This window comes from Mirounga leonina, unplaced genomic scaffold (genome assembly GCF_011800145.1).
Source record: "Mirounga leonina isolate KUSES-001 unplaced genomic scaffold, KU_Mleo_1.0 Mir_117, whole genome shotgun sequence".
Taxonomy (NCBI): Eukaryota; Metazoa; Chordata; class Mammalia; order Carnivora; family Phocidae; genus Mirounga; species Mirounga leonina.
In genome coordinates, this window is record NW_023270274.1 from 4,531,881 (window position 1) to 4,558,539 (window position 26,659).

General features: G+C 47.4%; 1 protein-coding gene across 3 annotated transcripts in view; it reads left to right on the top strand.

Annotated features, from left to right (window-relative positions):
• The first annotated feature begins 126 nt into the window (after positions 1-126).
• LOC118007290 (E3 ubiquitin-protein ligase RNF144A) overlaps positions 127-26,659 on the top strand; it is a 109,607-nt gene continuing 83,074 nt past the window's right edge. Inside the window, exons 1-2 of one of the 3 annotated variants that reach the window (XM_035000304.1) lie at positions 127-247; positions 26,327-26,524. Coding sequence is in view for 1 of the 3 variants with exons in the window: in XM_035000299.1 (XP_034856190.1) it covers positions 1,041-1,092; positions 26,327-26,524 (250 nt within the window). In the remaining 2 variants the exon portion in view is untranslated. Of the gene's footprint in view, positions 248-834; positions 1,093-26,326; positions 26,525-26,659 lie in introns of those variants that run through there. The other 2 variants (XM_035000299.1, XM_035000302.1) reach the window with 2 other exon arrangements.

Sequence of the window (26,659 nt, forward strand, 5' to 3'; positions counted from 1 at the left end):
CAGGGGGCGCTGCGCGGCGGGCGGGGGCGCGGGCCGAGCCTGGGCGCCCGCGTCTTTGTGCCGCTCGCCGCCGCCCTCTCCCCCGCCCGCGTGCGCCCCGCTGGAGGCCGGCTGGCGACAAAGGGCGGCTCCGGCGCGCGCGGGCGCGGGCGCGGGAGGGCGCCCCCGCACGCGGCCCGCACACCCGGCCTGGGCGCAGCGCTCGATCGCGAGCGGCGGCCCCGGAGCCCCGGCCGCGCGGGACCAGGTGGGTGGCGCGCGTCGCTTTGTGTGGCGTCGCGGGAGCGGGCGCGGCCGACGGGGACGGGGGGATGTGGCCGCGCGGGGCGGGCCCGGCGGGGTCCCGGGCGCTGGGGTCGGGGGGGGGCGCGCCGGCTCCCCGCCGAGGGCGCCACCCCGGCCCGGCCCCTCGGCGGCCCCAGCGCCTCGGCCACTTGGGAAGCTCGGGTCCCGCGCCGGGGGCCGCTCCGCAGGGCCGCGTCCCTGACGCCCCGGCCGAGCGGGCGGGGGCGTCTCCCGGGCGGGGGGCGGACGCAGGCGGCGCGCCGCGGGGTCCGGCGAGCCCGAACCGCCCGGGCGCGGGAGGCGGCGGAAGGTCAGGCCGGCCGGAGGGGCCGGGGGCCGCGCGTCCCCCCGCTTCGCGCATCCGCGCACTTGGGTGAGCGCGGCCGCTGCCCTCCCTCGGAGCCCTGCGCTGCTGGGGTCTCGGCCTCCCGCCCTCCCGGCGGTGGCTCCCCATTCCCGGCTCCGTCCTGAGCGCCCAGCCCTGGTCACGGGCACGAAGGGGCTCCTTTCTGTACCCTGATGATCTCCACAGGCAGGTCTGGGATGGTCACTTCAGAAGTTCTCTGCCTTTCTGTCTAGTTTATAAAAAAAAATCTCCAACAAATCCCCTGTGCTTGTCTTGGGGCAGGCGGAAGTCTGGGTAACGGAAAAGGGTTAGAGAGAGCCCCCCGAGAATAGCCGGAGTGGGGGCTGCTGCCCTGGGCGGGGGCGTCTGGCCCCCGCACTAGGAAGACCTCTGACTTGGACCTATTGCAATGGACAGTTCTGGCAAGGAAGCTCTTTCCTGGGAGTGCGGCCTGGGGATGGGTAAGGACAGAGTCTAGTGAAGTGGGGGGGGGTGGGGGGGTGCCCCCCGGGGAGAGATCAGCCAGCGGAGGAGCCCTGTTCTGAAGTCAAGGGCAGGGCACAAAGTAAGTTGATGCAGACGCCTGTGGAGCTGGAGTCCCGGGGGAGGGAGAGGAGGGTCAGGGCTGCTTTGTGAGGGAGGGCTCTTGAGTCAAAGCTGGAAGGTGGGGCAGGTGGGAGGGAACTGCCTGGCCCTGCAAGGGGGTGGGAACACAAAGTGTGTGCAGTTGTGGGACCTTTCCCATGGGACTGAGCTTCCCTTCCCCAGTCCTGAGATGAGGGACCTGGTCCCTTGTGGTTTTCTAGTGACTTTATAATTTTTGTTTTTATTATTTTGTAAAGAGTATAAAGGAAATTTGAGTGGAGAGGTCAGATGGGGACAAATCGTGGTCTTTGAACTGCAGGCTGACATCGGTCTTGATCTGGTGGCAGTGGGAGCCCTTGATAGTTTTGGAGGAGGAGGAGGAGGAGAGTGAGTGAGCTGAACCTGGCTTTGTGTCAGGAAGGGGATGTTGTGCAGTGTGCTGAGTGCTACCTCTAGAATCTGACCCCCTTCCCCCACTGCCCACCTACTGGGATGTGAGCTTCCCTCCTGTACCACTTATTAGAGGTCAGACATGGCTTGCAGACCTCAGGAGAAAATGGGATGCAAATAACCTAATTTTAATGGGATGGGAATTTTCCAGATCCAGCACAATTGGAGTTTGGAAGTTGCGTGTTTAAAGGGGCCCTGATTCTAATGCGAGTAGCCCAGGGGAACTGAGGAACAAGTGGCGAACTGGAATGCTGGGGGCGGAGCTGCAACCAAGAGTGCATAACGTGGGCACCCACAGGCTGTGCACGGATGGGGGATTGAAAACTGGAAGAGCACGTTGAGATGCATCTGTTTTATAAGCATATTCAGTGCCCTGGGTTTGATAGTGTGTCATTCCTGCATCCGGATCCGCACTAGAGGACCGTGCTTCTCTTGTGGACTTGGTGTGGTTTGGGACTTGGAAGGCACCCCACACGCTCTTCAGTTGAAGCTGCTGACGTTTAGCGGGTGAACTTGGGGCTCAGCCAGAAGCTGGGAGCCACGTCGCTTGTTTTTCCCACTGTGGTTCATAATTTGGCCCTGCCTTCTTTTGTTCAAATTTCTCTTCTTGAGAGCCTTTCTCTGTGGTGGTGGAGACAGCAGGAGGCCTGTCCTTGCAGACTGAGAATCACAGAGCTAGATGGTCACTGCAGATTCCTAGCCCAGCTGCTCACTGGGACTTGGAGAGAGGTCAGGGACCCCAGCCTGGGGACCCCCCCTCCCCCGGCCCACGGGGCTGTGGCTCACCTGGGCCTGGCATCAGCGATCCCGACTGCCCACTGTTCTTTCTCTTGCTCTTTGCTTGGGCTAGGGAGAAGGGGGGCTTGTCAGCTGCTCTGGGGATCTGGTGGTCTGAAGCCACTCAGGGGGATACTGAGGCCTCAGACGCTAACAGGGCATCTGACCAAGCAAGGACCACCCGTGCCCCTGGATCTCTGGGTGTGGCATGTCAGAGGGAGCCAAGAGGCTATGAACAGAATGGATTGCTTCCAAGGAAGACAGAGCCTCTCCATGTTCACTTGGGTAGCTTCCTATCTTGGAGATCCAAGAACTAAGTTGAAGGTGCCTTTCCTTAGGACTAGGAAAGTCATTTGAGGTAATCATTCTCAGGACCAGCATCCTCTGTCCTTTGTTTCTGCGTTGCTGACACACATGAATAGCTTTTCTTAATTAGATGAAGAAATTAAATTGCAGCAACTGTTCACATACCTGCTGGGGATTAGTCTGGAAGGACAGAGATTGTACAACCTTCGGACCCAGCTATGTGACCGAGGGCAAGGTCTTAACCTTCTCACCTGGCCCCAGTTCCTTCCACTATAAAACTCAGGTGTTGGCTGAGATTATTTCCAAGATCCAAAAATAATAATGTGCTGCCTTAAAGGGGTTTTCCAGGAGGACTATTGCAGGGTAATCACCAAACACAACCAATTTTAAGGATTTTTCGAGAAGAATGTCTTCGCCTACAAAGGACAGTTGAGAGCTAGGCTTTGGAGGGGGTGGTTCTTGGTGATGAGAGTGTCCATCTTCCTTCACTCCTGGAATCTAAAACCTGAATTGGAACGTATTTCCTCAGTGGCCTGGACTCTGAGAGTAGGGCTTCCTCTGAGGAGCAAGTTGAAAGGCGGATGTGATGTTACAAGGAAAAATCAGTTCCCTGGATGGCGGAAACTGGTGTGTCAGCCAACATTTTGGAGTTCACCTAGTGTTTGCCCAGGAGAGAGAGGGAACTGTAGATACCAGGCACGTAGCAGGCCCTGTCACCGGGTGCTGACGGGGCCCTGGCTGTGGACCCAGTTCTCAGACAGCCCTCCACGACGGGCCCTGCTCCTGTCCCCACCTGGCAGAGGACGGAGGTGCAGCAGAGAGTGGTTGGGTTGTCCAAAGCCATGCACATGGTAAATATTGAAGCCTGCCTGGGACTCCGAGAAGGATATATTCTGTGACCTTGGGGCGGCCACAGTCTGGGGGTGGAAGCCAGCGCATTGACAGACTATTGTAACAGTGGGGTTTGGTGTGCAGGGTGCAGCGGGCCATGGTTGCAGCCGGTGATGCCAGGGACTTGAAGGATGAGTCCCCGTTGGCTGGGCCACTTTGGAGGGTCAAGGTCAGATTCTGAGCCTGGGAACAGCAAGCAATGGCCGGGGTGGGCTGGGAGCTTAGAGCCAGCTGCGCTGCCAGGGTCCTGTTCTCAAGGAGGCTAGCTTCTCTGAACGCTCTTCAAACCAAGATTCCCGGGTGTAGACAGTTGCTTTCGTGGCTGGTGTCTTCTAGAAGGTCATGCCAGTGTGGGATTTTCCTTGTTTCATTTTGGAACCTCTGTCCCTCCATTTCCCTCCCCTCCCCCTCCCCCCCAGGTCTGCATGCTGGAGGAGATTTGGTTCAGAGAAGGTGAGCAGAACCACAGGCAGCAGCTGTTGTTTTTACAACCCAGGAACCTGTCCTCTTGTCTTCAGGGTGCCTTGAGTGAGGCTGCTGTGATTTCCCCGGCCTGCAGCAGCCTGTGGCCTGCAGTTGAGAGCCTCGGAGCTGGGAGTCAGCCCCAGCGGAGGACGGGGCAGCTGCAGGCTCCCGTAGCTTCTGCCCCAACTGGTACAGCTCTGTGGGCGGGCCTGCGCCCAGACCCAGTAGAACAGAGGGGAGCGTCCAGATCCACAGAGCGCGTATTGACTGTGTCTCTCGTAGGGTTGTTGGTTAAACAGAGTTTTGTGTCTGTCCTCAGAATGCCTCCCACCTAGATGATTTTCCTGGGACCTTCTTTGGCTGCCAGAGGGTCAGTTTCCAAGCAGTTCTTCGGAACAGGGCATGTGTGACTTTGGGGGAGGCAGCATTTTAAGGTTCTCTGAGGGGAGGTGGGCCCATGCAGGCTGCATTGAACATGGGGAGAATGCCTTCCAGACTTCCACTGGCCTCCTGCTGGCCTGTGGACAGTGAGGAGCCCTTCCTCTGGGACTGTGTTAACCGGCTGCTGACGGGCTGTGAGTCTTCCTCCTTGCCCTCAGTGGCTGGCTTGTCTGCAGGCTGTCCTGCCTCCCATCCTTTGCCGTCCCCCATCAGGCTTGCCTGCATCCCCTGTAGGAAAGGCAGCCTGCTGGTCAGAGAGGCTGGCCCTCTCCCCTGGCTTGTGGGTGGTGGGAAATGTCCCCTTCCCGGAGACGTGCAGACCTCTGCGTTAGGCACCCTCTTCTTCCTCGAGGTAAAACGTTCTCTTAAACACGTGTTCTGAAGCCAGAATCAACACAGGTATTTTTGACTATCTTGGGAAGCTTTGTGTCGATTCCACTGGGGTCCCTCATCATCTCTCCATGGACCTCTTGGCCCTTTGCTGCTGGGACACCCTCAGCTACCCCCATTGCTTGTTGAGTAATGAGTGTGCCTCTTGTGTGAGCCTTTGGGATTCTTCACTGTGTGGCCCCAGCCCATCTCTCCGGGGCGGTTCTCCCGGCAGCCTCCAGACGGGGGCCCTGGGGCGTCCTCCTGCCATCTCCGCGTGCCCCCTTCCTAGTGGTCCTTCAGGGCTCAGAACACGTATTGCCTTCTTCTCAAAGCTGTAGAATCATTAACGTGGGGATTGGGGGGTGGTCTACTCCCCAGGTACTGGCATCTTGCGCTGGGACCACAGAGGTGCGGAACACAGGCTGGGACGGCAGGCCTCGGCCCGGCCAGCCCCTTCCCTCCCAACCCTGGCTTGCTGTCTCCCGTCTGCAGGCCGAAATGTTCGCTCTTCCAGGGGCTTCCATAGCAACTTTTCCTTCACAACCTGTGATTGCACTTAAAACTCTCTCGTCTAATTTTAGTGATTTATGTAACCATTTGATTTCCTCTGCTAAATCATAAGCCCTACAAGGGTAAGAATCTACTCATTTTTGCATTCCCTTAGTGTGTATCATGCACTTTCTAAGTGCATTTTTGTTAAGTGATTGAATACAAGATCGAGAAACGTGGCTCACGAGGGAAATGAAGAAATGGGATTTGAGTTTACGTTTTGTGCTCGTGTGATCTGAGCAAATCGAGGGTTCTCTCTGGGAGGTGAGTCCACTGAGCAGCGCATCTCAGGACTGTAAGAAGCTGAACGCAAAACTCATGGGAGTGTCGGTTTGGGTTGGAGGATGAAGGCCGGGGCACGCAGCCCTGTGGGTCAGGGATGCAGGGTGGAAGGCCTTGCCAGTCCTGGGTCCCATGGCAGCAGACCACATCAGTTCCCGTGTCAGACGGGAGCTTTGTGTGGGCTGCCTGGAGGCGGCCGTGTAGCCTGAGGAGCTCTGTGATGCTGGGCAGGATGAGGCAGAAGCGGGCCTCGCTCTGCGGGTGTGCACAAGGACCACAGTGTGCAACTCCGAATGTGTGTTATGGGAACTCTGGAGACGGGCGTGGACGAGCGTAGACTTGGAGGGCAGGATAGCGTGGAAGAGGCAGCTCCGTGCTGGCATGCCAGGAGGCCCGAGATGTGGGGCCAAGTGGGATTTGTCCTTGAGCATATTGAGTCTGGGCTGGTGGTCAGGCCCTCCGGGGCTGGAGAGGGAGGTGGGCTCCATCAGCCTTATCAGTTTGGATCTTTCTACTGGGAGACTGAGGTGCTCGGGGTTCCTAGAAAGAGTGTTTGTCAGGTAAATGCACTATGGGCCATTGATTCACGTGGTTCTCCCCACAGAGGAACTGAAGCACATCAGCTGCGAAGATCCTGGAGCGTGTGCATGGATTAATTTGTAGTATCCAGTGTATTCTCTGTTTCTCGAGTGCCTTACGCTCTCCTTTGGTCTGTGGTTCCAGTTTCCACTCAAAAGCATCACACAGGGTGTGTGTTCCAGAAGAAGCTTTGCCTCGGGAAGTGTGAAGGCTTGCGGACACCCCGGGGGCCCCTGTTTGTGAAACAAACAGTCCCAGAAAGTAATTTTTCCTGACGCCCCCGTTGCGCCACAGTACTTCTCGGGATCACACACGGCGGTGCTCGGTAGTCCTAGGACAGTGGAATAGAAAGAGCTTCCAGAAGACTTTCAGAGCCAGCGCCCCAGGATGGGAATTTATTGGCTAAAACCGTGTCTCCTTCTTCCTAATCGCTTGGCAGGCGCGGCGGTCCCAGTGCCTGGTGTGGATGAGACAGAGCTGGTGCTCTGCTGAGATCACAGTCACTTCTTTCTTCTTTCTGTCTCAATGAAGTGTTAGCCACAGGCCCTGGGAACCGACAGTGTGGTTCCCGTGGGAGGCCAGTGGCGTGGCAGATAGGGCCGGATGTAGCAGAGAAAAGAAGAGAAAAGGTATCTGTATTCCCTCAGCTTGTGGGACCCTAAGAAAACACCTGTGTGTCGGGTGTAGTCTCCTCCTCCCAGGCTTGGGCCCTGACGTCTTCCTGACTCCCCTCTGTCTGCGTGGGCAGGGGCAGCCTCTGCACCCACTTGGGTGTCCCCCCAAACCTCGTCCCCTGTGTGATGTGTGAGGAGGTGGGGCCTTTGGGAGGCACTTAGGTCATGAGTGGGGAGCGCTCATGAATGGATCGGTGTCCTAATAAACAGACCCCAGAGAACCCCCTGGCCCCTCTTGCCGTGAGGACACAGCGAGTGGATGGGTGGCTGAACCAGGCAGCAGGCTCTCACCAGACACCGAGTCTGCCAGCACCCTGGTCTGGGACTTCCAGCCTCCACAACTGTACAAATGAATGTTGTTGACAAGCCACCCAGCCTCTGGGACGGTGACTGTGGTAGTTCGAGTGAACGAACGTGGGCAGCAGGGCCTAGTGACTGGTTCTCCCGGAGTTGGGCCTGCCCTGTCGTCAGAGACCCTAAGGAGGTTACATTCACGGATTCAGGGGGCTAGGAGGCCAGCATATCTTTTGGGGACACAGCGGGACGCGTAACACATTAATGGTATGTCTTCGTACGATCCCGTGTGTTTGGCTCATGAGCAAGGACTTAGAGCATCGGGTTCGTGTTTCCTCCGTGGCGGCGGGAGGGGGATACGCAGTGAGGGCGGCTGCTCTGGGCTGCTCACGAGCACCAGGTTCTGCTCTGTGGCTCTGCTGTCCTCGTTGTGTCGCCGTCCGCCCTCCTGCTGGGCGCCCTGGGGTCCGGATGGCTCAGCAGCGCTGCCAGCTCCCTTCCCTGTTGAGGTGGCGAGAGAGGTGGGGGGAGTTCGGCTACGTCTGTCCTTTCAGAGAAGAACAGGCTTTCCGGCAAGCACCATGGCTGCCTCTGTGCGGGTCCTGGTGAACCGGGCTGCCCGGGGAAGCGAGAGGCCGCGGGGGCCCGGACGACCGTCCTTGAGCCCGAAGCCCGCTGCCCGGTGTGGTGCGTGCCCAGACCGTGCGGTCGGGAATTGCCCTTGCTGGTCTCACCTGCTCTTCTTCGAAAGGGAGGAGCTCTTACAGGCCGCGGTCCGGACCGGTGTGCACATGGCTTACGTGGTCTTGGGGTCTTGTCAGTGTAGCCTAAGTGCATCCAAACCTTCCCTGGGCAGTTGTAGTTTCGGGTGCGGCGAGGGGCGGGACGTCACCGCCCTGTCCTGTCCATCTCTGTGCCCCTGAGCCACTGGCCCGGTGCCTGGCACGGAGTAGGTGCTCCGGAAATATTTGCTGGACTTCATAGGCCTCTTTTCCCTCCGAAGACCCTCGAGTCCAGAAGCAGTCTCACCCGTTCCTCCATTCCTTCTTTTGTTCTTTCGCCCGGTCATCTGGCAGACCTCCTTGGTTCCAAGCAGATGAAGGGATACGCAGTGAGGGCGAGGACAAGGAGCGAGGGAGGGAAGGGGGCTGGGGAGGCCTTTCCAGAACGAGACGGGCTACGGTGTTCCGCAATCTCCAGGCTTTCTCCGGCGGACCAGCTCGGGACCAGCTTGGGCTGTGTCCTGCCGGCCTGGCAGAGAAGGCTGCTCTCTAGAAGATTGGGTTTATCCGGGGAAGGCAGGACCTCTCCGGGTGTGGCAGAAGCCAACCTGAGCAGACGGGCAGAGGGGGAGAGCAGGGGGGCTGGACTGTCTAGCCGGTCGCCACTGGCTCAGGGCTCCTGAGCCCTTGCCCAGTGACCAGCCGCAAAGGAGCTGGACTGTGTGTGTAGAAAGCACACCCAGTTTCCAAGATCTCGTGTGAAATGCAGACTGTAAACGCAAAATATCTCAGTCATAACTTTTATATCGATTGCATGTTGACGTGATCTTCTTTATTTAAATAAATGTTACTAACATTAATTTCCTGCTTATTTTTACTTTTTAAGAAAATGTGGCAGGGCCTCCTGGGTTGCACTGTTGGTTAAGCTTCCTTCCGACTCTTGGTTTCGGCTCAGGTCATGATCTCAGGGTCGTGAGATCGAGCCCTGTGTCGGGCTCCCTGCTACTGGGGAATCTGCTTGAGATTCTCTGTCTCTCTCTGCTCCTCCCCCTACTCTCTCTCTCTCTCAAATAAATAAATAAATCTTTAAAAAAAGTGCCAGAAAATGTAAAATCACAGATGCGGCTCACATTATATCTCCTTGCTGTATCTATTTCCTTGTCATAGTGCTGGTCTGGAGGGACTACGCCCAGCATGGTTCTTTGGGGGTTCACAGGGCTTTCGAGGAGCTGCGCCCCTGTGTAGAGGGCCCGTGTGGGCGTGAGCATGCTGGGACTGGGGTCATCCACCGGTGGGCCGCCCAGTAGCGTGTCTGGTACTGATTCGGGCCGTGTTCTCATTGTCACTCTCCACTGACAGTGTCTGGAGTTTAGCCCTGGATGCTTGAGATTCCTGCCTGGTGTGGCCCATTTGTGCACCCTCTTCTCTGTAGCCTGTATTATTCAGGGTTGACTCTTCAAGGGACTGAGCTCAATTCAGTATCCATTCAGATGCAAATATCCTTGGACTGTGTTTTTTTTCAGTGTATAAAATGAGGAGGTTGGATTGGACAAACGTTACATTTTGATCTTTTGAAATTTGCCTTGACTCTCAACTTGGTATTGGGTTAATTGCTACAGGTCCTCCCAATTTTACCCCCTGTGGTCCCCCTGTCTCTCTCCCAGCCCCCGCTGTGATTTTCCCCATACAGTGGCACTCTCCTCTCTGGCCTAACGGGATCAAGTCAAGTGCACCCCCCACATGTCCCACAGGTTCGGGAGCAGTGAAGGCTGGTGGAGAGAGTGCCTTGCTCGTTGAACCCCTGCTTTCATAGCTGCTCTGTGTTTTCTCCTGCATCTTGGAAGCCTGTGGCTTTTGCTGGCCGGTTCCATTCTCTGTCCTGTTGTCCCTGGCTGGCTGCATTTCCGGCTGTCAACTGACATGCCCCCGTGGTCTAGGGCATCCCAGGGTACCCCTTGCCCCCGCATCACCTGCTTTTTCCTGCATCCCTGCTGCCTTCTCCGCTGGGCATCCTGCCCGTCCCCCTCCTGCCACTTCCTGGGAGCTCTATGTGGCCCCCTCAGGCCTCATGGTGTCCCTGAGCTGCTCTGGCATTTTTGTGGATGACGTGATGTGGAGACAGCATCCTTTTACTCGCCGGACACAGCAGGCACCGAGCCTCCGGCCTATGAGCTTTGCAAAATGAATTATTTTTAAATCTTGGAGACCAGTATTAACTCCAAAGTGTTAAAAAAAAAAAAAACAAAAAACCGCAAAATTGATGTTGACACACTTGTCCTATTTTGTCAACAAAATATAACTGCCATTTAGTCAAGAGAAACTCAAGGCACAATTTTATAGAAATTATGTTTAACCTGAAGTGAGAGTACTATTTACTGGGAAGTAGAACATCCCTGACCTAGGTACTGCCCTCCATGCTTCTGTCCTCTTTCCAGTTCTCCTGGGCGGTGGAGCGGAGGCTCAGACATCCGTGTTTATTTGCCACACTTTCTTGGGGTGCACTGTGGCAGGCTGGGCTTCCTGGAGGAAGGGCATGTCTTACTCCTGTTCCCAGCACAGGACCTGGTACACTCAGCTTCAGGGTGTTAAACTTTTAAATCAACTCAATCCATTAAAAAAAAAAAAAAAAGGACCTTCAGATCTGCCTGAAGGTTTATGCATTCTTCTTTCTGAAACACCCCCATAGGGTGGTTTTTAAGCCCAATGGCATCTATAAGCGGATCCCAAATGGCAAACACCCTTAACTGAGCTGCTAACAAGAATAATCATCTGGAAGCTGCAAACATAGTTCGTACGATTTTAGTTTAAATTATATATGGACCTTTCCTTGTATGGATTCTCTGTGTGTTATCTATACCATACTGTTTTATCTAGAAGTCAGTCTAGTTACAATATAACTACCATTATGTGACAATACATACTTTGGTTAGTAAGAAAGATTTTTCTCGGTAAACACAAAATTGTTATTGAAAAGAATTTCTAAGAGGAATTAGGTAAAAGGAACATTGGCTAATATGATGGCTAATATGATGAACTGGGCTCTGGCGGAGCAGGAAGCGGGTAAGTGTAAATCATATTGGCTCAGCAGAATGAATGCATTTCTAGGCCTACATGGGGCTGGGGTGAGGGGGAAGGATGGTTTCGGGATAAATGCTTGATTTCTACTTGCAACCATAAATACTTTGGACAGTTGCACTTTGGGGAATCTAGCTCAAGGAAGTGATACTGAATGTGGGGAAAAAGAAGGAAATCTTTATGCACAAATGCTTCTCGTGTGTGTGTGTGTGTGTTTAAATAGCAGTCCCAAATGGAAAACATCTAAGTATGGTTAAGTAAATATCCTGCTCTAATTAGATAAGATTTTTGAAGATTGTGGACATGGGAAAATGCTTATAATATATCACGAAGCGAAAACAACTGTGAGACCCAGTTGCCATGTACCATGTGGTTCGAACCTGGAAAATATGCTGAGGAAAGGGATCATAAATAGTAAGGATTGGATTGTGGTGTTTTCTATTTTTGATTTTTTTTGTTTTTTTAGAGAGGGACAGAGAGAGAGAGAGAGAGAGAGGGAGAAAAAGGAGGGGCAGAGGGAGGGGGAGAGAGAAACTCTTAAGCAGGCTCTTGGCCCAGCTCAGAGCCCGATGTGGGACTCACTCCCTTGACCCTGAGACCATAACCTGAGCTGAGATCAAAAGTCAGATGTTTAACTGACTGAGCCACCCCGGCGCCCCTACTTTTGATTTTTAAATTGTGGTTATATTTTACAGTGAAATAAATGATTTTGGTTTTAAAATTTATTTAATTGTAGATTTTGCCTACCAACACACACACGTTTTATTACTTCATACACAACAAAGATGTCTTTCAACAGATAAATTAACTGTATCTCCAATGGTTTGCTGCCGTGGGCTCGAAGAGGAATGGGTAATGAACAAGGAGAAAGCTTCTGTTATTGATAAATGAAGCAAGGCATCCACACTCCCACATTTTTCCTGCAGGGCACTCTTTCAGGGTGGTTTTATGTCACAGCTCTGCACATCTGACCACAGGCAGTTACCATCCGGAGTGTGACCGTGTGGCCCGCGGAGCACCTTTCAGCTCAGCAGTTGTGGTCCCAACTTGAGGGCAGGGTCGCAAGACTGCAGGGCTAGGGGCTCTGAATCCTGCTCCAGACTTCAGATCCCACTAGGCCTTCTGCAGAGACCTTGAGCCTCTCTGTAAACTTCCCATATTATTCATCTAAAAAGTGAGAACAGTACTCGGATTACTATCTTTTGGGGCCTTCTGCAAGGATTAAATAAATTGTGAATAAGAAAACTTAGAGAAACCGTGGAAGGCCCGTCCAGAAGGCAGATTCACAAGTGTGAGACCTGAGGAAGGTGTGAGACGCGAGGAAGTGGGGAGCGCTGCTTGCTGTACCCCAATTCCCTCTGGAAAACACTTCCTGGTTGAATAAAACACTGCCCTTCTGGTCTTCAAAAACAGGAACCATTAGACCTCTCAAGGCTGCTACTCTAGCTTTTCAACTAAAACAAGGACAGCCTAAGTGAAATAAAGCCGCATTTCCTCCGTTCCCTATTTTTCCTCTTTTAATTGTTGTTTTGTTATATGTTTTCAGTGATGATGCTAGTGAACTTGGCATTGCTGGTAGACGCAGGACATCTGTACCCATCTTACCCTTCACTATTTTAGCCTTACTAGATGTTTATCAACTTTATGGATCTTTCGAAGAACCAGCCCCTGATTTTGTTGTTCTTCTCTATTGTTTTCCTGTTTATGATTTCATTGATTTCTGCACCAGTTTGTTGTGTCTTTTTTTCTGCTTGCTTTGGGCTTAAATTGCTTTTCTGTCATTTCCCAAAGAGGCAGCTTGAAAGGCTGACTTTAGATCTTTCTGCTTTTCTAATCTATGCATTTAATGTTACAGATTTCCCTGTAAGCACTGCCTTTGCTACATGGTACTCATTTGGTAAGTTTTATTTTTATTTTCATTCAGTTCAAAATGTTTTTTATTTTTATTTTTTGAGACTTCTTCCTTGCCCCAAATGTTATCTAAAAGTGTGCTGTTCAATCTCCAGATATTTGGGGATGTTCCAATTTTCTGTCATTGACTTGTAATTTAGTACCATTGTGATGTGAAAGCGGAGCTTATGTGATTTCGATTTTGTTTTTTTATTTGTTAAGGTGGGTTTTATGGCCCAGAATGTTTCCTGTTAGCTGGAGGAAAGTATATTGTTGTTGTTGGATAGAATATTCTTTTTTTTTTTTTGAAGATTTTATTTATTTATTCATGAGAGATAGAGAGAGAGAGAGAGAGGCAGAGGCAGAGGGAGAAGCAGGCTCCCCGCGGAGCAGGGAGCCCAATGCGGGACTCGATCCCAGGACCCTGGGATCATGACCTGAGCTGAAGGCAGACGCTTAACCGACTGAGCCACCCAGGCGTCCCTGGATAGAATATTCTATGTGTCAGATAAATCAAGTTGATTGTTAGTGCTGCTTTGGTCGACTATGTCTTGACTGGTTTTCTGCCTGCTGGATCTGTCAGTTTCTGAAAGGAGTGGTGGTGTCCAGCTATGATTGTGGATTTGTGTATTTCTTCCTGCATGTCTGTCAGTTTTTGCTTCTGTGTTTTGATGCTCTGTTGTTAGTTGCATATACATTTAGTGTTATTATGTCTTGGAGAACAGACCCCTGTATCCTTATGTAATGTCCCTCCTCTTTATCGACACTGATTTTACTTGTTCTGAAGTTGGCTTTGTCTGAAATTAATATAGCTACTCTAGCTTTCTTTGGATTAGCATTAGCATGTTATATCCTTCTCCACCCCTTTACTTTTAAAAAGAGCCTTTTTATTTACAGTGGATTTCTTTAAACAACGTAGAGTTGAGTCTTGCTTTTTTATCCACCTTGGAAATCTCTGTCTTTTAACTTTTATCCAGTATATTCAGACTGTTCACATTTAAAGTGATTGCTGATATAGTTGGATTAATATCTACTGTGTTTGTAATTGTTTAAGATTTTATTTTTATTTATTTTAAGATTTTGTTTTATTTATTTTTTAAAAGACTTATTTAAGAGAGAGAGTATGCGTGGGGGAGAGGGGCAGAGGGAGAGGGAGAAGCCAACTTCCCACTGAGCAGGGAGCCTGACTCGGAGCTCAATCCCAGGACTCTACACCCAGTGTGGAACTCGAACTTAACAACTCTGAGATCAAGAGTCACATGCTCTACCACTGACCCAGCCAGGTACACCTAAAGATTTTATTTTTATGTAAGAGATCAAGAGTCACAGGTTCCACCCACTGAGCCAGCTAGGTGCCCTGTAATTGTTTTTAGTCATTACATCTGTTCTTTTTTCCCCTTCTTTTACTGACTTCTTTGCTTCTGAATATTGTATATAATTCCTTTTCCTCTCCTCTGTTAACATATCAGTTATACTAATTTCTAACATTTTTTGGTAGTTGCCCTAGAGTTTGCAATATATGTTTGGTAAGTAAACTAAGCCCACTTTCAAATAATACTGTGCCACTTGATATGTAATAACGTTATCTTATAACAATATTGCCGGGTCATCTCTCCATTCCCTTATGACTTTGCTCATTCCTCTTATCCATGTGCTATAATTACCTAGTACATTGCTGTTATTACTGTTCAAACAATTCTTTTACATCAGTTAGAAATAAGAAAAATAAAGTATTTTATTTTAAAAAATACCCATTTATTTATTTATAATAATCTCTACATCTAATATGGGGCTTGAACTCATGACCTCAAGATCAAAAGTCTCATGCTCTTCCAACTGAGGCAGCCAAGCACCCCCAAAATATTTTATTTTAACTTCATTTATTCCTTCTCTCTCTTCCTGTGTTTATGTTGTTCTGTGTTTTTGGCATATCACTTTCTTTCTCTCTGAAGAACTTTTTAACATTTCTTGTGGGGCAGAACAGCTGGTAACATGCTGCCTCAGTCTTTGCTTATCTGAGAGTGTTTTTTTTTTGTCTCACTTTTGAAGGATAGTTTTGCTGGAAATAGAATTTTACGTTGGTATTTTTCTTTCAGTGGTTTAAATATTTCACTCTGCTCTCTTCTTGCTTGTATGGTTTCTGAAGAAAAGTCAGACCTGATTCTTATTCTTGCTCCTGTCTTGGTATAGCATTTCTCCCTGTCTCTGGCTTTTGTCAAGAATTTCACTCTGTCTTTGATTTTTGCAATTGACGTTGATATTACTTGGTGTGCTTTTTTTTTTTTTTTTTTTGGTATTTATTCTGCTTTATGTTCTCTGAGCTTCCTGAATCCATAGTTTGGTGTCTGTCATTTATTTTGGTATATTCTCAACCATTCTCACTTCAATTTTTTTTTTTTTTTTTTGCCCTGTTCTCTCTTCTCCTTCTAGTATTCCCATTTTGTATGTGTTATATAGTTTGAAATTATCCTACAGTTCTTGGATGTTCTGTTCTGTTTGTCTTTTTTTTCCTCTTTTTTTTCTGTTTGTATTTTAGTTGGGAATTTCTGTTGAACTCTCTTCAGGCTCGCTGCTTTTTCTGTCTGCTGTGCTCTATCTACTGGTGAGCCTGACAAAGGCATTCTTCATTCTTTTTTTTTTTTTTTTCCTCTTTTTAAAGATTTTATTTATTTATTTGAGAGAGAGAATGAGAGAGAGAGAGAGCATGAGAGGGGGAGGGTCAGAGGGAGAAGCAGACTCCCTGTTGAGCAGGGAGCCCAATGCGGGACTCGATCCCAGGACTCCAGGATCATGACCTGAGCCGAAGGCAGCCGCTTAACCAACTGAGCCACCCAGGCGCCCTGGCATTCTTCATTCTTTAGCAGGGTTTTTATTCTACCATTTCCTTTGGTTCTTTCTTTAAGATTCCATCTCTCTGCTGATATAACCCGTGTGCTCTTGCATTTTGTCTACTTTTTCCATTAGCGCCTTTAGCACATTCATCATGATTATTGTAAATTGCCTGATAATTCCAATATCTGTGTCCTCTCTGAGTTTTGTTGTGGTGCTTGCTGTCCTTTCAGATTCTGATTTTTCTTGCCTTTTGGCATGCTTTGTGGGTTTTCCGTTGTTGTTGGTATTTGGTGTAGGAACTACGGTAAAGGGCCTTTAGGGTGAGGTTTTAGGTTAATCTGGCTAGGAGCTGAATTGTGTTCATTGTGTGCTGAAGCTGTAGGTGCCAGAGGCTTCAGTTCCTCTAGGGTCCTGTTTTCATCTGCCCTGTGGTCTTTGGGGTTTTCTCCTTGTTGAGTTGTCCCAGTTCATGGGCGGTAAGTTGAGGGGCAGGGGAACATTCTGTACTCTCAGGATGAATGCTCTGTCTCCCAGGAGGCCTGTGTACCCAGCCCTCTCCAGGGTTTCTGAGCTATTTTGTCCCTCCTTCGGTGAGCTAATGAGGATGTAGGGCTGGAGTCAGGTCATTGCCCTTCCTCAGGTTAGGGGAGGCCTGCAGGATGAGTCTGTGTCATGTGGACCACTCCAGGCATCCTTCATTTGGTTACTTTTCCCTTGGCCTAAACTGGGAATGGGATTTTCTTAGCTCTTTGCTGTGAGAACCTGGTGGGATTCCCCGGGAGCAGGACATGTCAAACCCATGAAAATGTTGTGTCTCCCTCAAGACTGTGGCTCCTAGAGGTTTCTTTTTCACTCTTCAGCTAGTTCAGACTCAGCCTCCAGCAATTCATGAAAATTACCATGCAGTTGTTTCTATAAGCTGTGGCCCCGGTAGATTCTCCTGGTGAGCAGATCTTGGCTGTGACTCTCTTTGTCTCACCTCTTTCCAGATTTCGGGGGTTGGTTTGCCCTGTGACCCATTTTCTAATGGTGGACAGAAGTGCTGTGTTGTTGGTTTGTCCAGCCTTTTCTTGGGAGGATGTGACCAACAGCTTCCCCACGTCGTACTTGTTGGAGCTGAAACCTCATGCTCCCACCCTCAGAGTTTTATACCCACATGTGCTCTTCTTCCTTGCTGTTGTTTGTTCATTTACAAGCCCTGTGGAGGCCTGGCCGTGGTAGTGGACACAGGCTCTCGCTGCAATGTGAAGCTGGACAATTTTGTGCGTGTGGGCTTTGACTTTCTAACCTATAAGTTAAATGTAATGAGCCCTCTATTCCCTTCCAGCTTTGGCTCCAACATTCTGTTTCTTCTAGATGACTTATGATACCTTGCAAGATATTCTGCTGTGGTTTTGTGTTCAAAATTCTCAGTTGCCTGATAACCTTTGCACTATTAAGCAGAAAATGATTATCTGGATAATCTTTGCATGGATTGTTTTCATTTCTCTGTCATCTATGGGCCATGATATAATTGGTTTACAGATGTTAAGCCTTCAAATATTTTTGAAAAAAAAAAAAACTACAATGAATGACTTGGATAGAATATTTCCAGGAAATATTTGATTTAAATGTTAGTTTTTAAAAATGAAGTACAAAAGAAGCCAGACACAAAGGGTCACTTACTGTGTTATCCCATTTATATGAAATATCCAGAATAGGTAAAACCATAGAGACGGAATGCAGAATGCTGGTTGCCAGGAACTGGGCGGTGGGGGTTGGGGTAGAGAATCCCTGTTTAATGGGTGATGTGTATTATTTTGGGATGATGGAACTGTTTTGGAACTGGAGGTGCTGATTGTACAACATTGTGAATGTAGTAAATGCCCACTGAATCATTCACTTTAAAATGGTTAATTTTATGTTATGTGAATTTCACTTCAATAAAAAATATGTAGTACATTAAAAATTCAAAAATCTAGCAGTACAAAAACTTTTATAGTGCAAAGCAATTCTTTCTCCTGCCCCTGGCCTTTAGCCTCGAATCCATTTCTTACATATACTTGCCTGCCAGCCCCCCTCACCTCCTTTTGTAAATGGGAAATACTGAGTACTGCTTTTTGCTACTTAATCTGGAGATTTTTTTCCTTATCAGCACATAAAAGCTACCTTATTCCTTTTCAAACTGTAGTCAAAGGAATTATTTTCTATGTTCTTCTTTTTTTCCTTCAGTAATGAATGCCTCGACTCTAACAAGCTTCTTCTTTTGTGCCTAACTCGGTATCCAGGTTGGGTAAATCAGTCTGCTCTTTGTGTGAGCAGGTTTAAAGCTAAGAAGCAGCTTCATTTTTATGAGTCATTTCTCAGAATCATGAGTGATGGTTGAATTAGCCAAATGCCTTTTATCACAACAAGAGAATTAAAAAAACAACTCATTTAATTAATTGATAGTCAATGAGCTAATGAATTTGTTCCATAGCTAATTTCACAAATGTCTTCATTATTGGAGAAAGTATTTTATTTTCTCCCGGAGAAGACAAGTGTGGAATAACTCACTGCAGGGCAGCTCTGAGGGGATGCCTGTGGGGCCCTCTGTCCCCCAGCATGCAGGACTGTTAGTGTACAATGAATGCCTGCAGACAGAGATGGCTTTCTTGAAGCCAGACAAGACCTCTATTCATACTAAAGTCAAACAAATCACATATGCGAAAACCTCCACTCATCTTGGCTGCTCAGGCTGAAATGCATAGAACTGTGTTAATTTTGGGAATAGTAACTTGCATGTTGGGCAGCAGCTAAAAGAAATTCTCAACTTGGAAATTGGAAGATTGGGGAGAAGCAGAAGGATTGCCTTTGGGTTCCTTTTGTGTCTGTGTATAAGGAGCTGTAGGTAAGTGGGGGGCTTTTTCTTCATGAGCACAGTTCTGTGCTGATGACTAGTTGGCACCAAGTCTAAAAGTGCATTCATCATGGAGAGGAGAGAGAGAGACAAGGAGGAGAAGGATGAGCTTCCACTGACTAATTCCTGTAGCAGGCCCCACACCGAGGATTTGCTTCAGGGACCTGAGAATGCAAAGCAATGGGGCCTTTTTGTGGGGTTTTAATTCGGAATTGCAGTTATGTTATACTTAATGTGATCTTTTGTGAGGCCAAACAAAAATAATTTTTTTTTTTCCTCAATGTGTATTTTCCCATGGGCAGTATTCTACATCAGAAATCTTTAGCTCAAAAAAAAAATGTCTTTAGATCTAAAAATTTAGTTATAAATGCAGAAATAAAAAAAAATGTTCAGTTAGGAATAAAATGAAAAGTAATATTCCCTTTAGTCTAAAGTGATTATCAATGGGTTTTCCCTTTTTCTACATTCTTCTAGAAAAATTATGTGTGAGTGTATTACTTAAATTTATGTTCACAAATTGGATTGTTGTATAAATTATCTTATACTATGTCTTCTTATTTGCTGTTATGTCGTAGACATCTCTCCATACCAATCTGTGCTGGTCTGGCTCATTCTTGACTTGCATGGATGACACCGTATTATTTATTGACCTTGTCCCTCTTGATGGGCATTTAAGTAGCTTTCCAGTGTTTGCTCTTGCAAAGAATACTACCAAGAATATGTTTTTACAGACATAGGAAATATTTTAGTCAGTCTGTCTGTAGAATAAATCGGGTGGCACGTGTGGGTCAAAAGTGTGCGTGCTTTTTTAATATGTATTTTTAAAGATTTATTTATTTATTTGAGAGAGAGAGAGAGTAAGGGGATGGGCAGAGGGAGAGAATCTCAAGCAGGCTCCATGCCCAGTGAAGAGCCCAACTTGGGGCTTGATCCCACAACCCTGAGATCATGACCTGAGCCGAAATCAAGAGTCAGATGCTTCACCAGCTGAGCCACTCAGGCGCCCCTGCATATTTTATATTTGGATCTATTTTTAAATCATTTTAAAAATGGCACCCATTGTTATACTCCTAAAACAATAAATGAAAATTCCTATTACACCATACTCAACAATATTGAGTTTTTATCCAGCAGTGTTGAATTTTTAATCATTGCTGGTCTGATGGCATCTTTTTTCTTCTTTAGTTTTGAGGTTTGCTTTGAAAGGCCTTTCCCCTCCTGGGTTATAAATAATTTAGTCTTTTTTTTTTTTTTTTTTTTTTCTGGTAAAGTTGTAGTTTTACCTTTAGGCATTGGTAGGAAACAAGCTTGATTTTTTTCCCACTTGTAGCCTTTGTCCCAACACTAGTTAATGAAGACCTGGTCTTTCTCCAATTGTTTGGAGACACCACAAAGAAGTATTTATCTGCATAGCAGACATGGAGTGGTAGAGGGTGGAGGCAGGAGCTCTGCTCTGAACCGACTCGAGCTGCCCCTGACCGGCTGTCTGGCCGCGGACCAGGGCTTGACGTGTCTTCTCTGGCATGAGTGCAGATCTTGTGTGCGGCGACTATGTTCTTGCCAATGCTGCACCTGCCACCAGGTCTGCGAACATATTTATCAGGGTGGGGTTGATACCTCTTTCTCCTCCTTGCTGCTTCTAGACTGTTATTCCTCTTCCTCCCTAAACATGCCCTGCTCCCTTGAGACAGGAGCGCCAGACTTTCCCATCCCTGTTCCCTCCTTTGAGTCTTCTGCTGACCCCACCTCCTCCCCCCCACCCCCGCCCCAGCCCTCCTCTGTGCCCACGGAGGATTTTACCAACAAATCCACTGTCTTCCTTCCCTTCCCGTTACTGCTTTTGCCATTTGTCCATCTACACAGAAGATCATTCTGAAACTAGGATCCCGTTTCTCCCTGGATCTCCTTTCCGGTCATCTTGTCTTGTGTCTTATGTCAGCTGCCCATTCCCAGAGGGATGCCTGCTGATTCTGACATCTGGACATCCAGTGCCCACTCTGATCACCATCCTCCCTGAGCGCAGCTAGTCCTTTGGCACCTGGTCTTCAGAAATAGATGTCCCCACTGAGGCTGTCAGCCCTCTTTCCTTCTCAGTGTTCACTGCCCCCTTATGGTCTCACTCCCTTTCTTTCTGGAAAGTGGTCCTTTCTCCTCCTTCCATGGTTACCTGGAAAAAGCCAGCTTTGGCTAAAATGAGGTTTTCTGCTACTGTGTCCTTGACCCTGAGCTGCTGCTAGGGGTGTGGTGCTGGGGGTGAGGATGTTCATCCTGGTCCCCTGCTGCTCTGTTTCTGACCACAGTGCTCCCTCAGCAGGTCCAGCAGTCCTGATGTTTATCTGAGTGTACATATGTATGTATATATAATATCTGAGTGTGTGTTTATATGTATGTATATGATACCTGAGTGTATATATGTAATACCTGAGTGTATGTACATATAATATGAATGTATGTATAAGTGTGTGTGTATAATACCTGAGTGCATGTATGTAATATCTGAGTGTATGTATAAATGTGTGTATATAATACCTGAGTGCATATATGTAATATCTGAGTGCATGTATTTATGAGTGTATGTAATATATGAGTGCGTATGTGTATATATATAATATCTGAGTGTATATATGCATATGTACATATAACACATTTCTAAAGGTTTTGAATGCTTATCCCTAATCCTAATTTTTTTAGTGATTCCAGCTGTTCTTTGGTGAATTACTTTGACAGGGAATAAAACTATACATAACTCACTAACAGGACCCATTTATGTATTGATGCACATACAATTGGTGAAAGAAATAAATGAGTAGAATAACTTTTTTTTTTTTAAGATTTTATTTATTTGACAGAGAGAGAGACAAGGAGAGAGGGAACACAAACGGGGAGTGGGAGAGGGAGAAGCAGGCTTCCCGCGGAGCAGGGAGCCCAATGCGGGGCTCGATCCCAGAACCCTGGGATCATGACCTGAGCCAAAGGCAGACGCCTAACGACCGAACCACCCAGGCGCCCTAGAATAACTTTTTTTTAAATTCTATTTTATTATGTTATGTTAGTCATCATACATTACATCATTGGTTTTTGATGTAGTGATCCATGATTCATTGTTTGCATATAACACCCAGTGCTCCATGCAGAACGTGCCCTCTTTAATACCCATCACCAGGCTAACCCATCCTTCCCCCCTACCCTCTAGAACCCTCAGTTTGTTTCTCAGAGTCCATAGTCTCTCATGGTTCGTCTCCACCTCCGATTTCCCCCCCTTCATTTTTCCCTTCCTACTATTTTTTTTTTTCTAACATATAATGTATTATTTGTTTCAGAGGTACAGATCTGTGATTCAACAGTCTTACACAATTCACAGCAGTCACCATAGCATATACCCTCCCCAGTGTCTATCACCCAGCCACCCCATCCCTCCCACCCCCCTTCACTCCAGCAACCCCCAGTTTGTTTCCTGAGATTAAGAATTCCTCCTGTCGGTGAGATCATATGATACTTGCCTTTCTCTGATTGACTTATTTCACTCAGCATAATACCCTCCAGTTCCATCCACGTCGTTGCAAATGGCAAGATTTCATTTTTTTAATGGCTGCATAATATTCCATTGTATATCTATACCACATCTTCTTTATCCAGAGTAGAATAACTTCTTTAATGCATACTTTTGCACCAGATTGGCTTTCTCAATAATAATACTTTTGCACCAGATTGGCTTTCTCAATAAAGGTTATCCCAAACAACTGAGTCCTTTGTTCATAATTTGGTGTAGTGTCTGTGTATATAAAGGAGTGAATTAATGAAATTATATTGAAATGAAATTGAAATTACCATAGGGGCATACTGTTATGAAATGAGAAGACTCATCCCATGCGTTAGTATCATTTTTGCTTCACATGACAAACTACTTCAAGTGGCAGAAACTACTAAAAGCAGTTTTTTCTTTAAGCACTTAAAGGTTAACGTATGGATATGAAGACTCTTACAAAGTCTGAACTCCTTGAGAGCAAGGTCACATTCCACCGATTTTTTTTTTTTTAATTTTATTTATTTATTTTAGAGATTGAGGGCAGAGGGAGAGAGAGAATCTCAAGCAGACTCCCTGCTGAGCATGGAGCCTGATGTGGGACTCGATCTCAGGACCCTGAGATCATGACCTGAGCTGAAATCAAGAGTCAGATGCTTGAACTGACTGAGCCACCCAGGCACCAACATCCCATCCATTTTTAAGTCTTTTTTTTTTTTTTGTAGTAAACTCTACCCCCAATATGGGGCTTGAACTCACGATCCTGAGATCAAGGAGGAGCTTTTCAAGAGTTGCATGCTTCTCCGACTGAGCCAGCCAGGCGCCCCACATTCCATCCATTTTTGTATCACTCCTACCCAGTATCTCAGCAGATGGTAGGAGTGCAGAGAAGGTTGATAGCTGAGTACTTACCATTGGCGTTTGGGCTCCACCAGCAATCTGTGCATTCCTGGTGCTCTGCAGAACTGTGCACTAACAATAGCAGGGCTTGTGGGGAAATGTCAGGACAGGGACTGACCATTCACACTCCCTGCAGTTTTGTAGGCAGGCCTGTGCTAAGACCAGTGCCTGGTACCCGGGCCAGTGAACTGTGGCTGGAGGCTGCCGCAGCTCAGACTCCACATGGACGGGAAAGGCACTGCGGGAAACGCTGCCGCACTTTACTTCCCGCCTGGTTGTCGGGCTGGGGCACCGCACGTGCGGGCAGCTCCCTGGCCGTGGGGCTCCGGAAAGGTGGGCTCAGGGACCTTTGCAACCCGCCAACAGCCTGAAAGCCACACGGGCTCACAGCACGCCCCTCTGGGTGGAGAGATCTGCAGGCAGCCTCCCTTTATACATCTTTTTAAAAGGCAGCTAGAAAAATCTCCTGTTGCCAGTGCACCAGCTGAGCAGAGAGCTTTTCTTTCCTGCTGAAGATCATAATTCTGTCTACTGGCTCTTCTTACTTGGGAAAAGTGGCAGAAGCAGGTAGTAAGAGAGACTGTACTGTATTGTGTTTTGTTGGAAGGGTCTGAATTTATTGCCAAGTAAAGGCAGAGAATATTGCCAAGTAATGGCAAATGCGGATCAGGTTTTCTGGAGTCAGTATCTTGATGTGTCAAGACCGAGGAGGTGCAGCTTTCCACAGGTGGAGAGGCTGGCTCTGTGCCAGAGCCAGGCAGTGCTGGGGGCCGGCGAACGCTCAGCCTTCAGGTGGGGGCTTTGGACCCAGGAGCCTGGTCTGGAGCAAGGCAAGAGTTCTCTTGCTCAGGCCGCGTGTGGGAACGCTTGTCATTTTAGTCAAAGAGCAGCAAGGAAGGAATAGCTGTGGGTTTATCCACCGGGGTGTATCTCATGTCTACTCAGATTTAAACGTTTGCTGCTCTCTGGTATCCCTCTTTGAAGTGACTGGAAAAACTGAATTGATTTTGTTCTTTGCTCCCTGACCAGACATGCCTAAAAATAAGCTGAGTTCAGATGTTGGTGTTACGTTCCTGAGCAGAAGCTATACTTGAGAAAAGAGTTTGGGAAATCCAGGGGTTATCTTGCCTTACTCTTTTTAAGCTTTTTCCAGTTGATGTTTCTTTTTTTTTTTTTTTAAGTTTATTTATTTAAGCAGTCTTTACAATGTGGGGCTTGAACTCACGACCCCGAGATCAAGAGCCAAATGTTCTACCAACTGAACCACCCAGGTGCCCCTGATGTTTCTTTTTTAATAATAGTTTCATTAGGTACACTTCACCATTTTAAAGTACAGTTGACCCTCGGACAACACGGGTTTGAAACGCACAGTCCACTTATACATGGATTTCTTTCAATAAATATGGTACAGTTCTGTCAATGTATTTTCTCTTCCTTATGATTTTCTTAACAGCATTTCCTTTTCTCTACCTTACTTTATTATACGAATACAGAATATAATGCATCTAACACGCAAAATATGTGTTAATTGAATGTTGAACATTTTTATGTGCTTATTGGACATTTGATTATCTTTTTTAGAGAAATGTCTATTCAGACTTTTTGCCCATTTTTGATTTGGGTTATTTGTCTTTTTACTGTTGAGTGGTAAGGGTTCTTTATATAATCTAGATAGATACTAGGTCCCTGTCAGACATATGTTTTATATATATTTTCTTCCCTTCTATGGGTTGTTTTTTACTTTATTGATGGTGTTTTTTGACACCTGAAATTTTACAATTTATTTTTTTATTCTGTGTGCTTTTGATGACATATCTAAGAAACTGGTACCTAATCTAAGGTCACAAGGATTTACTCCTATGTTTTCTTTTAAGAGTTTTATAATTTTTGCTCTTACATTGAGGTCTGACCCGTTATGAGTTAATTTTTTGTGAAAGGCACGAGCTCAGTGGTGATTCATTCTTGGTGCGTCTGCACCATTTGCTGAAAAGACTGTCACTTACCCTTTAAAACATCATGACGTTCTTGTCAACAATCAGTTACCCGTTAACGTATGGGTTTATTTCCGGACTGTCAGTTCTAATCCAGTGATCTTTGTGTTTGTCCCTATGCCAGGGCCACACCATCTTGATTACTGTAGCTTTCCTTTTCTTTTTTTTCTTTCTTTTTTTTTTTTTTTGACATCAGGAAGTGTGACTCCTCCAACTTTGCTTTTCTTTTTCAAGGTTCTTTTGTCTATTAGAAGTCTCTTGGATTTCCATATGAATTTTAGGATCAGCTTGACAATTTCAAACCAACAGAAAAAAGAGAACCTGGGATTTGAATAGACATGACATTGAATCCAAAGATCAAGTGGGGGAGTGTTACTGTCTTAACGGGATTGTTGTCTGACCTGTGTGCGCAGGATGTCTTTCCATTTATTTAGGCTTTGGATTCTTATGATGATGTTTTGGTAGTTTTCACTGTACAAGTCTTGCAGATCTTTTGTTAAGTTTATTTGTAAATATGGTATTCTTTTTGATGCTATTCTAAAATGGGTCTCTTCTAACAGCACATTTTTTTACTCCATTCTACCAATTTCTGCCTTTTGATTGGAGTGCTTAGACCATTTTATATAATTACTGATAAGGTGGAATTTATGCCTCCCATTTTGCTATTTGTTTCCCATGGGTCCTCTGTCTTTTCCTTTATTCCTCTGTTGTGCCTTCTTTTTTGTTAAGTAGTTTCTAGTATTCCATTTTAATTCTGTTGTTTATTTTTTTAAATATATTTTTGAATTATTTTCTTAATGATTACTTTAGGGGTTACAATTAAAATAGTCTTGTCTTATTTTTAAGCTTTTCCGCGGACTTGAATCTGTCCCTGTAGGAATCCAACTGGGAGAACTCTGATCGCTGTGACTAGAAAGGGAGGGGACAGAAAGTCAACCAGGGACTGTTTGTTATCTGAGAATTATCTGTGTGGGTCGATTTATCTGTTAACTTCTTGGTGGGGTTGGGTTGTTTATACTACAAACCTCTCCACTGAACCGTGATACTTCCCAAATGTTTGATCTGACACAGTTTTTAGGAATCCGATCAGTAGCCTTCCCTCCCGGCTTGGAGATCTGAGAGGCCAGTGCTGGGGTGGTTGGAAGTCAGCATGGTGGTCCTCGCTTCCTCCTCCCACAGCCTGTTCTCTGAGGTCCTGTGCTCTCCTCACGTTTCCCAGGTGTCGAGCCCCCTGCTGAGTCTGGTACGCTCCCAGCTCCCAGGTCTGGAGGGACCCCAGTGCCTAAGACCTTCTCCCACGGCTCCTCATGGACAGCCTGTCATGAAGCGAGGAGCCAGCTGAATGCGCTTAAGCACATCAGGACACCAGGATTTGGCCAGAAGACAGTTCCTCTCCTCCCCTCAGGAATTCTCGGAGGTAATTTTGAATTTGGTCAAGGAAGGCTTGAAAACCTTCCTTTATGTCTTAGTAGAATCTCAGCCACTGGGAAGACAATAGCCTTGCCTGGGTGGATTTTTCTGTACCCCTTAAGCTACACCATGTAAGCAATTA